This window comes from Dromiciops gliroides, chromosome 1, assembly GCF_019393635.1.
Source record: "Dromiciops gliroides isolate mDroGli1 chromosome 1, mDroGli1.pri, whole genome shotgun sequence".
Taxonomy (NCBI): Eukaryota; Metazoa; Chordata; class Mammalia; order Microbiotheria; family Microbiotheriidae; genus Dromiciops; species Dromiciops gliroides.
The window spans coordinates 148,308,680-148,324,828 of record NC_057861.1 but is presented as its reverse complement, the minus strand read 5'-3'; the positions used below and the strand labels follow the sequence as shown (position 1 = coordinate 148,324,828).

The 16,149-nt window shown below is 36.2% G+C and overlaps 1 protein-coding gene across 1 annotated transcript in view; it reads right to left on the bottom strand.

Moving 5' to 3' along the window:
* RAD54B (RAD54 homolog B) overlaps positions 1–16,149 on the bottom strand; it is a 97,799-nt gene that overhangs the window by 25,390 nt on the left and 56,260 nt on the right. Inside the window, exons 4-6 of the mRNA XM_043995406.1 lie at positions 11,121–11,399; positions 6,390–6,552; positions 2,529–2,754 (exon numbers count right to left, since the gene is read on the bottom strand). Coding sequence (XP_043851341.1) covers positions 2,529–2,754; positions 6,390–6,552; positions 11,121–11,399 — 668 coding nt within the window. The remainder of the gene's footprint in view (positions 1–2,528; positions 2,755–6,389; positions 6,553–11,120; positions 11,400–16,149) is intronic.

Genomic DNA, 16,149 nt, shown 5'->3' with positions numbered 1-16,149 from the left:
GCGTCTTTGATGTCTGACCAAGCTCAAAGCACTCCACAACACCTGCTTCAGCTGCCTTCAGGGATGTTGGAACACATTCAATAGTGTCAAGTTCAATGCTATCGAGTGCAGGACAAAGATCCCAGAGGCATACACTGTCGCATAACGCTGTCAGCTTCCCCTCTCCCAAGGAGAAAAGCAAACTACACCCAACAGCATCAATTCCTAATCACCAATTTCCTCCTAACCCCTTGTATTCTGGCTCCCACATTCACCAACCTACTGAAATTGCCCTATTACATGGAGTCAATGGCATTCTATGTGGCAAATCCAGTGGCCTTTTCTTCATCCTCATCTTCCTTGATCTCTGCATTTGATAAAATGTCAGATAAAAAATCTGGCCTTAAACCCTGAAAGGCCTAGTTTAAAGCCCTACCTCTGACATCTATTGGCTTTGTGATTCTGGGCAAGTCACTTGATGGGTTAGTGACATAGGCAACTCTATAAAGACTAAATTTCAGAGAAGCTGCTGAGTGAGTGGAGGGAGTTTCCCCACCAAAGAGATTCCTATACTAATATAAATCACTGAGCTAGACCTTATTTCCCTAAGAAGTTTGGACTTTTAAATTAAAGGGAGTTGGTTCTGCCCAGAGGGAAGTAGTTTTTTGTGTTAACAGGTACCATTAGAAAAAAAGTTATCTAAAGAATGGTCAGATGAAAGAGAGATTAGCAGTGTTGGAGACTCCTGCTGCACTGTTTGTCGCCAAGGCAGCTATTTATTAACCTGGGTTATAACAAAGCACTTATTTGTCATCTGCAGGCATAGACCCAGGTGTCTGGCATTCAAAGACCTGCCTCCTCCCTTCTCTCCCCTTTCTAGTCTTCTGACACCTAACACTCCCTCCATCCCCTCCAATCTAGGGACACTGGCCTCCTTGCTGTTCCTCAAACAAGACAATTCATCTTCAGACTCCTGGCATTTTAACTCACCCCATGCCAGAAATATTCTCCCTCCTTATCTCTGCTGCCAGCTTTCCCTGTCTTGGACCAAGTTTAACTGAAATTCTAAACTTTACAGGGAGTTTTTCCCACTTTCCCTTAGTGCGAGTGCCTTCCCTTTGTTGATTTATCTTCAATTTATTGTGTGTATAGCTTGTATGTATATTTTTCTCCTTTTAGAATGTGAGCTTTTGAGAGCAAGAACTATATTTTTGTCTTTTATTTTTTTTTGAATCCCCAGTGGTAGCATAGTGCCTGGAACATAATAGGCACTTAATAAATGTTTATTAACTAACTGACTGGGGTCTGTGAAATTGCTTTAAAAAAACGAAAGAAAGAAATTGCTGTTTTTTAAACAATTGCATTTAGATATGATTAATTTCCTTTGTTTCATTTTATGCATTTAAAAACATAATTCTAATTCTTACAATCCTATAATAAGCATCTCAAAAGATACAAATAACAATTTAAACATCACACCCAATTTTGAAGATAGATATCACCATCACTTTTCATTTTGTATTAAAATAGTCCTGCCAGAAATTAACTAAGGCTAAAGGGAATTACGTAGGGTGTACAGAAGCACTCTAACACACAAATACCTTAATACAGACTCCTACTACCCAGTAATTACTTCAGGGACCAAAAAGAAATTCTCTTGTTTGGCATTTAAAGCTCTTCACAATCTGGCTTCTTTTTAATCTTTCTAGTCTCTGAATATATTTTGCGCTCCAGCCATAGTGGAATCCATCTCCCATCTCCAGTCCTCTTCCTAGAACTCTCACCCTACTTGCTTCTGACTCCTAGAATCCTTGGCTTCCTTCACAAGTCAACTAAAGTATCTCCTCTAGGACTCTTTAAAGTGGTCTTCTCTCTATATTTATCTTGATCTATTTATCTTATCACTTATGTTAGAAAGTAAGTTTTGGGGGGACAAGGGCCATTTTTGGTTTTTCTCTGCATCCTCAATGCACAGCAAAACGTACAACATACAAAGTTGAATAAATGCTTGTTGATTGACACAGTGAAACCTTAAGCTAACAATCAAAAGAAATACAACATGGAATATCTATTAAATGAAAATTTAGGCAGATAAAAACATGCAATGTTACTTAAATGTTTCATAAGATCATTGATCTAGAGTTGAAAGGGAACTTAGAGGTCATTTAAGACAACCCCCTCATTATACAGATTCAGAAACTGGAGCCCAAAGAGCTTAAATGACTAAACAAAAGTCACATTGGTAAGTAAACAGCAGTCAGAATTCAAACTCAGGTCCTAGGAATAGTGGACAATGAAGACTAGCTTAATGAAAATTCTTAAAAAAAATAGAATTTCTATAAACTTAATGATTCAAAATTATTTCCCAGGCTAGATTAAAATGTGTCTTACCTGGGGGCAGCTAGGTGGCACAGTGGATAAAGAATTAGCCCTCAATTCAGGAGAACCTGAGCTCAAATCCGGCCTCAGACACTTGACCCTTACTAGCTGTGTGACCCTGGGCAAGTCACTTAACCCCAATTGCCTCCAAAAGAAAAAATTTGTCTTACCTGATCAACAGTGAACACTTTAATCCTTTCACTTCCTAACCATTTTTGAAATTCTTTCCTCCAATTAATTACCAAGCTTCCAGGGGTAACAATAAGTGTCTTTTTTATTATTGGCTTGCCTCCATAGACTCCCTGACGCAGGAGTGTCCAGATGAGTGAAATACATTGCAGGGTTTTCCCCAAACCCATTTCATCAGCAAGAATAGCACCAAATCTGCCATTCATTCTGTAAGATAAAACTCCCTTTATTCTTGGTAAGAAAAAATCAGATAACACTAAAGATGCAAACACTTTATACAATAAAAAAGCAAACATAAGTGATTTCTTTTCCCTATCCTACAAAAATGAACTATTTAATTCAAGGAACATTTGAAGAACTCTGAAAAGAGAAGGAACATGAGTACACCTTATGTATAGGGAAAATAACTCTTACCATGTTGTAAAAAATTGTTTAGAGTGAGGAAGAAATGGAAAAAGGAAGAATTGTTAGGAAGTCGTTGCAATAGTTCATGTGGATGGTAATGAGGGACTATGTGAGGAGAGCAGACAGTGGAAATGAAGGTAACAAAAGAAGGGAGAAATGTTTCAGAAGTAAATATTAAAGGAGACATGAAAGATGGCAGAGAATGGTAAAAGATATCACTGAAGTTTTAAACATGGGAATGTGGGTGAATGGTCTTAACTACTGATAGAAATACTAAAGTAAGAAGGAGGCACAGGTTCAAAAAGAAGTTCAGTTTTGGACATGTTGACTTTGAGATGCTAAGGGAATATCTAGACAGACATGTCTAAAAGCAGTAGGAAAAGCAGGTCTGGAACTTGCAAGAGAGGCCAGGACTCGGGGTAGAGACTTGGGAATCATCTGCACAGAGGTGAGAGTTGAAAGCACAGAAATACACGAACTTGCCAAAGAGAAAACGCAGAAAGAGAAAGAAAAGAGAGTCGAGGACAGAATCTAAGGGAATAGTTTCCCTGAGTAAAAAGACAAGGACTAATTGAATAGGACAATGAAGAGAATGAATAGATCAAAATGCTATTGAGAAGATTGATTGATCCTGTATCATTTTCTTATTGATCCTATTTACAATTAATTGATTATGTCTTATAACTGCTTAAGTCACGGTTCTGTCTCTGAACTTAGTTGAGAGTTCTGCTGGGTTAAGTTTAAAAACCCAAACATTCTTGCCTCAAGGAATTTTGCCAACTTTGGGGAATATGTGTGAACAGAACAGGAGGTTGGGCCTGATATCTTTACTCCCTCCACTAAGCTATCCTTCAAGGATGTCTAGTTTGCTGTCCAAATGTCTGGGCCACTATCTCACCACTGGACTCAAACAATGAGCACTTCTTAGAGAGAATGGGGGTTGTTGCTAGCCCCCATGGTCAAACTTCCAACCAATCATATTCTTCCCTGCACCTCAGCTCTATAACCAGTCAGGTTTCCCTTAATTCCATGTTGTCATGTACCCTGCTTTGTTCTCTGTTCTATATTCCCCAAAATCTATATAAAGGGAAATGTCCTTTTGTTCGGGGTCTTTGGCAAAAATGGAAACAAGTCATTGACTCATTTATTGACTAACAGGTAGCATGCCCCTGCTAATAAATATCATCTTACTCAAAGATCTGCCTCTGTTTGACCTTTTGTTAAAATCTCAGACATAGCACTATGCTTCACATAGGAAAATAATACTAACAAACCATGTTTGGTAGGGAATATACTGAATTGTTTTTCTAGTAGTGATGATAATTTACCATCATCAATTGGCAGAAAACAGGCACTAACATTTTTCTTTGATTACATAAGAGTTTCCTACACAGACTTTAATTTTCACCTACTCAAATTACATAATTTTCTAGAATATCTTCTATCTGATCACATTCATTACAGATCTACAGCTAAAGCAATACTATAATCTGAAATCACAGATTTGAATTTAAATGTTAACATTTTATGTTTTTTAATTGAAATCATCAGTTAATTCTAATTTTGCTGAGAGTTTTTAAGTACTTTAACTATCTGCTTTATTAGTGTATAAGTTTTAGCAATTTATAGATCAGACATCAAAAGAAAATTAGTGGTTCATTAAGACTTGTCAGAGGTAACCGGAGCCCAACACAAGAACTCATTCTGAGCTCTAGAGTAAAAGTAAGATGGTTATAGAATAAAGAATACCTGATCTCCCACAACTACTCCAATAGAGTAAAAGCCCATTATATTACAAATCACTCTAACATGCTAGGACATCATATGGGCCAAACCATGCATGAGCAAGAAACTGAAAAATGGCCCAGGCTTGTAGAGGTCAAATCTAAATATCCAATAGCAATATTATTACCATTACCTTCATTGCCCAACTGGGTGCACACCTCCAGAATCCTCTAGACTTTTCCCATTATGCCCCCATGTCAGGTGCTTTCTCCCCACTGCCTTTTCAGCATCTTTTTGTGTGTTGCCTTCCCCCATTAGATTGTAAGCTTCATGAGGTCGGGCACTATCATTCTTTTTCTTTTCTTTTTTTGGTTTTCCCAAGCACTCAACACAGTGCCTGGCACATAGTAAATGCTTAATAAATGTTTACTGACTGACTGCCGAACGATACAAGTGTATGGAAACTTGTACTTTTAAAAGTCCTTTCACATATATGGTATCAAGAATTTCTAGGAATTATCCAAAATACTAATTAAAGATTTAAAGAAATGACCAAAAGGTTAATTTGCATTTAGATATAATATTCTAATTCTTGGGGACATATTATTAAATTACTATTTAACAGTCTACTAATTTTGGATGACTATAAAACTAACTTGAATAATGTGTGGGTATTTCAACGTCAGGATGTTTCAGAAGCATTATGATTATGAACCATAAAAATAATAAAGTTTTTTGCCTATAAAAGGCAAAAAAAACCAAGTCACTACAACTTTGAAGTCAATACTACACAACTTGGAATACTGTTGTAAACAAATGGGTTATTTACTGTAGCTTGGAAATATGTTGGGTAAATTAAATAAAACTTAGTTAAGGCCCTTGCAAATGTAAAGAGTTTCATAAACATGAAAAATCATTAGCTGCACATTTTTGCTTTGATGGGTTTTGGCCTAAACTTATCTCAACTGTTCCATGGTCTCTTCTTTTCAAGTAGTAACAGAAGTGGTCATCTTTTTTGTCATGCTAATTTACTCCTGCTACACAGGTCATTTGGGAGGTCCACTGACTTAGGGAAGTCTATATTCCCCCTCCATCTTCTAAGCGAAATCCTGGCAAACATAAGGTTGAGCTATCCATATAATTACAAGGCTTTTAATTTGCAGGCTTCCTCTAAGAAAGCAGGAAGGAATTATGGCTCTACCATGGCCTAGCAGACCACGGTGAGAACTGGAAGGAGGCATATGCTATTACTGCTGTAGCTCACTGGAAAGCTGCCATCATTACAACAGCCTAGTGGTTCTCAAGTGTGGTCTGGAAATCCGTTTCAGGGTGTCTGGGAGGTCAAAGGTATGATCAAAATAATACTAAGATGTTTTCATTTCTAATCTGGTAAATATCAAAAGATAGAGCCCATATGAACAAATGCTTTGGAAGGTATAGGGAAGCACTCATTTTTAAGGGTGTAAAAGGGATTCTAAAACCAAAAAGTTTGAGAACCATTCCGACAGCCTATGAAGCATGAACAAAATGTTTATAAGTAGGACTGTTAATAAATAGCTCATCACACTCTCTTCAGGAAAAGATGAAATAATTCATTCCTTTTCCCACTAAAATACAAGGTTTTCCTCTACACATCTAGAATGCCTCTTATAATATTACAAGTAAAACAAATAATAGTCTTGATGAAACAAAAAAAACCCTTATTTTCCTACCTCATTCCCATCACACATTCATAGAGAAACACAATTCCTTCTTTTTGGTGTGGTCGAAGATGATGTACGAGGTAGGGATCTACAACCACATCCACAAGTGGTAAACAGTTCTTATTGAATATCCACTGATGACTCTTATCTGGTCGTGGCATAACAAGGGAATCTTAAAAGGAATTGTTAAAACATAGCAATAAATGTATTGTTTTTTCGTTTTAATTATAAGCAATTACATTTGACATCAGCTGCACCATCATAAATTTACTATTACTAGTAATAAATAGCTAATGTTATTATTAAACATTTTTTGGCGCCATAGTCATTCAGTCATGTCTAACCCTACATGATCCTACAAAGTCCAGGTTTTCTTGGCAAAAATACTGGAGTGGTTTGCCAGTTTCTTCTCTAGTGTATCCCCATTTTATAGATGAGGAACTGACGTAAATAGGGTTAAGTGACTTGCCCAGAGTCACATAGCTAGTATGTGTCTGAGTCCAAATTTGAACTCAGACCTTCCTGACTATAGGTCTAATGCTCTATTCACTATGCCACCTGGCTGTCTCTATTAAACTTTTGTGGGGGGGATGGGGCAATGAGGGTTAAGTGACTTGCCCAGGGTCACACAACTAGTAAGTGTCAAGTGTCTGAGGCCGGATTTGAACTTGGGTTCTCCTGAATCCATGGCTGGTGCTTTATCCACTGTGCCACCTAGCTGCCACTTATATTAAATTTTGACATTTAAACTTCAAGGTTTACAAGGCATTTTTAAAATATTATTTCATTTTGTCCTCAACTCTGTGAAGTAGGTTCTATTATTATCCCCATTTTACAGATCAGGAAACTTGAGGCTGACCATAATTAAGTGACTGACTTGCCCACAGTCTCACAGTGAATAAGTGTCTAAGGCCATATTTGAATTCAAGTCTTTTGGATTCCAAGTCTAGCACTCAATTATCACTATGCTAGCTAGCTATATTACTACCAGAACCAAAAAACAAAAAAAAATCCCACCTTTCTGCTATTATCTATTACCAGAAGAATTACGCTAAACATTATCAGTGGTGCTGTTAGAGAACAAAGTTTAAAAAAAAGAAAAAAAATTGATGCATATTTATCCTCCATACGAGTCTTGCTCAAATGTCTCATTTCAGTATAGCAGTGACCCTATACACTTAAAGGCATCTCTCAATGAACAGGTCCTGCCTAATTAGCAAGACTTCAAGTATGCATACATCTAGCAACAAACAGCTGTCCAAAGGCCAAACATAGCTAAATTTGGAGAGGTTTATCACCATAAGGTTGGCAGCAGCAAGAGGTAACAATATGTGACAAAAATATAATTTTCAGTAATATGAAAAATTCACTGAGCTCCAGAAAGAAATTTTACCCAGGTATTAAATTCAGTGAAGGTTTGAAATCAAGATTAGATAGTTCAGCTATACTGCAGATAATAAAGGCAATTTCAATTTAATATATCTTTACTAAGTGTCTACTGTGTGCAAGGCATTATGCTAAACATGGGGGAGAGAGGCAAACAACAAAACTGTAAACTGTACCCTCAAAAAGGAACCTAATAAATGCCTAATGAATCAAGATTTTACTGTGTATATGTATTGTATGTATCACAGGTGTCAGGTAAAGACTGAGAATTAAAGAAAAAGGAGAAAGGGAAGAATAAAACAGGAAGAATCAGAATTCAATGTGATGTAAACTTCAGTGAGTGACGCCTCGATTACATCAAGGGATTTTTACAAATCCAGGACTATGTTGTCTAACATAAAAACAGGAGGAAAAAAATCATTGTATCTTAGATTAGATAAGTCATCAGCAGTGCCTCTGCATAAGCTGGGGTTCTGTTGTATCACATATCAAATAATAAGGAAATAGTGGGCTTTCAATGACAATCCATATAAATAGGCAACTATGTGGCTCATTAGATAGAGAACTGGGCTTGAAGTTAGGAAGACGAGTTTAAATTCAGGCTCAGACACTTATTAGTTGTGTTAACCTCTGCCTGACTCTGTTTCCTCAACTCTAAAATGGGAGTAATAATAGCACCTCCCTTACAAGGTTGTTGTGAAGATCAAATGAGATATTTGTAAAGCTCTTAGCAATGTACCTGACACTGCTTGTTCCCTTCCCTTTGCAACTATTTTGGTGGGGGTTTTTTTAGACCAACATATGTGTGCATGTTTATATACAAATATATGCATGTGTATATGTATGTGTATATGGGTTGTATATGTATATATGTATACATGTGTGTGTATATATGTGTACAGCATCCTAGAAAATATGGTAACATACAACTATGGATACCCAAAAGAAACAAAATACTAACAAAATTTCAAAGGGAAATGACTACAGTAACATTAAACCAGTGTTCTCTGGCATACATCATATCTCTTCCTCTTTAGATAACAATCTTTTGACCACTGTGCCTATAAAGCAGATTATCAGTGAAATATACTAAGAAGATGAGGCAACTTTCACAATCAGTCTTTCAAGACCATTAAATAGGAAGTGACTACTGCAGCAGCTGTACTGGTCAGGGGGGAAAAAATGACTGTCCTGCAGAAATGCAGCTAAAATAACCAATGCCAGATGGCTCTGGAAGAGATGCTTTTATAGGTACACTGGGAGGTTTGGCAGGAACCACTTCCCAGGTGAGCAACACAGTAAAGCCAGGCAGGTGCATCTGTTTTCTGGGCCTGGTGTGACACATGACCCGTGACTTATCAGAAGACAGATACTAGTGGCAGAAATGAGGTACAGATAGAGCAGCACCTATAAGCTCTTTTGCTTATAAATCCTATTTATGATGACTGATTCTTGTTGTTGAGAACCAAATAAGCCAACCTATAAAATGCCTGATAAATATTGCCCAGTTCTTCCCATGTAGTACTTGGGGTTCTAGTCCCAGTCATGCCACTGACGATTAGCTATATATTCTTGGGTAACATAACTTCTTTGTTCCTAAATTTTCTTATTTATAAAATGAAGAAGTCAGATTACATGATCCCAGGGCCTTCTTAGTTCTAAAAATTCTATGATTTTGTACTTGCGATAGGAAAAAAGAAACAGGAAAACCTGGGTTCTTTTCACTTCTATTGTCAAGACAAATGATCTAATTGCTTAATATATGTGCTGCCTTCATTAAGTTTACTAGTGCCTTAGAATAAGTAATGAAGTATGTTTGAAATTCTAAATATATTTGAAGTTCACATTCTTGTCTCTCATCAGGAATCAAAAACTAGTAAACAGTTCCATGTACTTGTACTTGGAATTGAAAAGCAGTAAGGCCCAGTGGACAGAGAGTAAGAATTGTAGTCAGATACATCCTAGCTCCATGACTCCTGGGCAAACTGCTTGATCTCTCAGTGCCCCACACCACTCACTAAAGCTATAAGTTTCAGAAGAGCTGCTGATCCACATTGGTAGGGGGATTTTTCTGAATGCAGTTTACTAAACCAATGAAATCACAGGTCTAAACAAAAAATATTTTCTTCTAATAAAGGCATAGGGTTTCACAACAGAAGTATGAATTATGATGTCATTCTTCAGTCATGTCTGATTCTTTAAGACACCATCTAGGGTTTTCTTGACAGGTATTAGAATGGTCTGCCATTTCCTTCTCCAGCTGATTTTACAGATGAAAGAACTGAGGCAAACAGGGTGAAGTGACTTATCCAGGGTCATAAAGTTATAGGCCTAGAGCTGAAGGGATGTCAGTAACTATCTAGTCCAAACCCCTCATTTTTAAGATGAGGAAACTGAGGCCCTGGGAGATTGTGATATGTTCAAGGTTACAAAGGTAGTATAAGAGGTAGCATTTGAACCCAGGTCCTCTGACTACAAAGCCAGGGCTCTTTTCACTGTAACACACTGCCTCCTGACTTACACATTTTCTTCCCTAGTAAATACAACAGCTGCTGTTCAGGTCTACTTACACTGGAGCCCATGTATACATTTCTGGTTTATGTATAAGTCTCTACCAAATTCATAAGTCTATGTTTCAAATACATATACATGTGTATATATATATATATATATATATATATATATATATATATATATATACACACACACACACACATATCTATACATATATGTGTATACATATACCCAGATACATAATATACATATATATTCCAATATAAATATATACATGCGTGCATATACATATCTACATAGACATATATGTATAATATGGGACTCCTTATTTGATTATGATTTCCCCAAAATACTATAAAACCTTAGATAATGCTTAGGACACTTTCATTTTTTTTAATTGAGAACACAACTTTACAATGAAAAGAATCAAATTAAAATTAAATTTTGAAAATTTACATGGCTCCAAATATCTCTCCAGCCTTTAATATGCTTTAGCATTGTTGTAATCAGTATGTACCCATGTTATGAATTCTTCCTTTTTCCCATTTGATATTACTTAATTATTACTTAACTATACATTTCCATGTCAGACACTTGACACCACTCAAGGTTAAATAGCATTCTACTGTGTCATACTTGGGCATTCCCTCGTTATTGGATCTTTTTCCAGGTTTCCAATTATAATAATACGCTACAAACAAGCATCTTTGTACAAATTACATTCTCTTTATTTGGTATTATTTCTCTTTGAACTTTTCAAAATCTCAAATACACACAGAATGTTTACAAATAAAAGCATGAGATTTAAACACAAAACAAATTATCTTTTAAATCCCTTACTTTGTGCATGTGGGTCATGACGAGGTTTGAAACTTGGGAAATCATCTACAATCTTTTCCTTTGTGCTGGATTTGCAGATACTTTTGACTGGATTAGAGAAAGGCTTCCGGGTAATTTGTGAAGTTGTGGGACATGGGCTCCCTATGCTAGACTGAAAACAACGGCCACTGTTGTAATCATCTGAAGAGATTATACTCATGACCTCTATTTCTTTTCCACCAATCACTGTTGTTTCACCCTCACTTAAAGTGTCCAAATTGTTCAATTTGTATCCAGTGCCTATAAAGAAAAAAGAAAAAGGGATTTAGGGACAATGAGCAGTGGAACAATTTAATTAGTGACCAATCACTCAGCATTCAACAACTGGTAATGAAAACAACTATTTTGAATTTGAATAAACTTTCATGACTAACAAGAAGTACATAAGATCTGTCCTTTTGATTAAAAACCTACAGGATAAAATTAAGTAAACTTTATTTAGGTGGGAAAAAACCCTTAACCAGAACTGGCTCAAACCACTGACTATAGAATTGTTCTTTCCTAGGAACTAAGCATGGAAGATAAATGTTGAGTGAAAAACATGTGACAGGGAAAATCTGTAACAGCCATTGATTTCCAGTGGAGCAACTGGTGAACCACCACCATGAAAGCAACCAGCCATCTACTAAAGAAGAACCTGAAGCAGAAGGGTAGAGTACAATAATGATACAGAAAACAATCAGTGACAGTAACTGTTACCAGGACAAAGTTTTGTACCAGCCTAAATGATATAAAAGAAGCCAAGCACTGTGCTAAGCGCTAAAGATAAAAAGACAAAAGGAAAAAGTCTCTGCTCTCAAGGAGCTTGTGTTGTAACAGAAGAGACATATAAAACACACAAGAGCTCAAAAAGGCCACGGTCTCCCACTGCATCCTGGGTCATCTCCAGTCCTTCTGATGTGTACTTTGCCACAGACTCTGGAGGAGAGAGAGAAGCTGAGGACTTTGCCTCACTTAAATTCATTTGCAAGTCAAGACGTCGCCCTCCAGATGTCATTGTGACAGCACAACAGCAAACCACCTTGAGGGTAGAAGAGATATTAGCAGCTAAAGAGAACCAGAAAGGCAGCACTAGAGCTAAACCTGGAAAGGATTTGCAGAGGCAGAGATAAGATGTCTTCCAGGCATGAGGAATAGCCAATGGAAAGGCACAGATGCAGGAGATAGATGACTTCCTCCTTTTTATAGACTTCTACTTGATTACCTCAAATGTGAGAAAGAATTCTCACCCCATCCCTCCTTTCCCACTTGGTATATTTCTCTTCCACTCCTTTTTTCATTCACCTTTTAAGATCATCCAAAACATAACAGAAGCACTTACAGGCTTTCTGTCTTATTAGACTTTCTCTACGACATAAGGATGATATGGTTCTGACAAAAGACATGTATTATCTCCCCATATTATACTGTAAACAGGTTGTGATTGTTTCTTCCCTTATGATTACTTGCTTACACTTGTCATTTTATATTTCTACATCCTGTGCTTATATTTTCAAGTTTCTATACAGTTCTTATTTTCATCAGGAATGCTTAGCCAGTCTCTATTTCATTAAGAATCTATTTTTTTCTCCTGTAGGATTATACTTAGTTTTGCTGGACAAGTTACTTTTGGTAGTAAGCCTGTATCTTTTGCCTTCTGCAATTTTGCATTCTAAGTGCTTGATTTCTTTGTATCAGTGGCTCCTAATCTTGTGTAATTCTCACTGAAGCTCTTCAATACTTTAATTCTTTCCTTCTATCTGTCTGCATTTTTTCTTTGCTCTATAAATTCTGGATTTGGGCTATAATGTTCCTAGGAATTTTTATTTTGGAATTTCTTTCTGGAGATGACCAGTGGGTTCTTTCTCTTTTCATGATGCCTCTGGTTCTAAGAGATCTGGACAGTTTTCTTTTATGATTTCTTGAAATATATCTTACAATAATAGAAAGAAAGAGAAAAGAGACAGGGGAAAATTAAAAGTATAAGAGAATAGGTTGGAGGAAAATACACAATAAACAATCATAACTACAAATGTCTCAGACAAAGAAACTGTAAAAAGATATAAATAGGAAAACTACATTGTTGCTGAAAGGTACCACAGACAATGAATAAATAACAATTTTAAACATATATACATCAAATGGAGTAGTTCCTACATACTTAAAGGAAAAGCTAAATGAGTTAGTTACAGGGAGAAACAGACAACAAAAATACAACAGTGGAGGACCTCAAATTATTCCTCTCAGATTTAGAAAATCTAAACAAAAAATAGACAAAAAAGAAACAAAGTTCCTGAATAGAATTCAAGAAAAGTTAGATAAGACAAAACTCTAGAGATTACTGAATGGGGATAAAAAGTAAATATGAGTGAGAAATCATATAGGATTTAACAATGTTAAACTATTTACATTCCCATATGGGAAGATGATACATGTAATCCCTAAGAACATTATCATTTTTTATTTATTGGGAAGTGGGGTGGGGGCAATTAGGCTTAAATGACTTGCCCAGGCTTAATATCACTATTCTCTTAAACACTTGTTCTTGATACTTTAAAGATCTTTTATTTCTCTTTCTCCACTAACCCAGATATTCAGTCCCCAAGTCCAATAAATTTTATATTCAATCTATCCCATTCCTTCCTTTCTATTCTCACCATTGACACCTCCCTTTTGTTTCCTCTTGCTTTCATTTCTTCTTGACTAAACCATTTGCAATGGCCTCCCCTAATATTTTCCCCACACTAAACAATCTATCCTACACATCACTACCCAATTAACCTTCCTAATGCAGTTACTATCATATCATCCTCTGCTTCAAACTTTCAACTGCCTATCAAAAAATCCTCAGCCTAGCTTAAAGGGCCCTCTAATGTGGATACATCTATCATTCCAGCCTTATCTCTCATTACTGCCCTACAAGAAGAACCTGGCAGCCAAAAAAAACAAAAACAAAACAGAGATATTTGAAATCAATGACAAAGTGAGACAAGAGTATGGGAACATGTGCTAAATGTGAGTCAAAAGCAGCCAAGTAGAATATATCATCCTACTACCTGATAAGCCATGCTTAGGGACAACCAGTAACCAGTTGACTCCCGAGCTTAGCAAAGACGCAAAGTAAATGGACAATTTATCATAACAATTAAGTACAAGAGTTATCCAAGAAAAAAAGGATACCAAATCTTGCTTTCATGAAAGTATAATGAATAAGAAGAATTCGGCAGTCATTTACAGAAAATTTACTAAGTTTGTGTTTCTGTCAGTATTAAGTAACATCTGTGTATACACAACATACAAGTTGGCCTTTGTCCAGAAAGAGAAGGCTGGAAGAATGTTATTTCCTTTCTCTAGGTTAGAAGGGAAAATTAAATATTCCTTTTTAAGAATGAAAGCTACGGTTCAGTGAAATTTAACATAGGCTTTTAAAAAAAATCTATGTAATAAAAGTTCACAGCTTCATATATAATACTTTTTTCTGTTCTTTGTAGAAGGAAATGTTCATATTTGTTGATATCTTACCTGCATGAGAAGGGAGATGAGGGAAATACTTATATTTCAACAAAGTATTTAACATAATTCCTCAAGGTATCCTTAAAGGCAATATGTAGAGATGTGATGATAAGACAGGCAAATTTAGAACTATTTGAATGACTGGATCCTAAGTGTAGTCATTAATTTTTGATGTCAACTTAGAGGGATTTCTCTTGTGTAGCAGCACCCTATGGATCTGCCCTTCATACTATACTAGTCCACATCTTTATTAATGGTGTGGATAAAGTTTATCCTCTCATCTTTCCCCCCAACTTGAAGCTCCCAATAAGCTGAAGCTAGCTACATTTGGTTTCATCAGAGCATAAAGCTGTCATTTTTACTCAGTGCTGGATGTCTTATTCTTGCCAATATAGTCACAATATGGGTAAAAGGTCATTAAAAAAATATTTAAATCTGTTGCAAAGACTATGACAATCATCTTTTTTGTTGTCCGCAATATGCAGAAAAGTACATTGTACATATAAGCCAATCAATTAATAAACGTAAAATTGAATTGAAAATCTGGATAATTGAAAGGTAGCTAGGTGGCATAGTGGATGGATGCCTGGGCTCAGAGTCAGAAAGACTTGAATTTAAATCCCACCTCAGACAATTCCTAGCAGTGTGACCTTGAACAAGTCACATAACCTTTTTGCCTCAGTTTCTTCAAATGTATAACAGGTTTGACAATAACACCAATCTTACAGGGTTGTTGTGAGGTTCAAATATAATACTATGTTTTTTGTTTTTTAAATATAATACTATTTGTAAATCATTTAGTACAATTCCTGGCACATAGGAGGTGCTATATAAATGCTGCTGCTTGTTGTTATTGAAGTCCCCCATCCCTAAGTAAAAAAAAAATTGGGGGGCAATGCAATTGGGCTTAAGTGACTTCGCCAAGATCACACAACTAGTGTCAAATGTCTGAGGCTGGACTTGAACTCATGTCCTCCTGACTCCAGGGCTGGTGCTCTATCCACTGTGCCACCTACCTGCCCCCTATGTAACTTTTAAAGTTGCTAATTCCTGTTGTATATTAACCATTTGAAGAACTTTAAGCTTCAGATACTTCACTCATAATATTTCTGGTGTGTATATAGGAATCACAAGATACATAACAGGCACTTTAGAAATGTTCCATTGGATTGATTTCTGACCTAAATGATTTATATTTAGGAAGAATTAAACATTGAATTCCATAGGAAAGACATGAATATTAGCAATAACCACCATTTCCTAGCTCATTTTTACAAGATAATCTTTCTTTATGAAAAGAGAAAATATTTTCCATCAAAAATATGCTCTTCTATCATCCTCCTCCTGTTCCTTAACAGTACTGTGGCTTAATGTGAATGAAATAAATTAGTACCCAAATGAATCTCCAAAAAAGCCAACAAAATAAATGTTGTAAATCTCATACAAATGCCAACAGATATGCCTACTTGCTTCCATATTCCTTTTGGGAATAAAAATA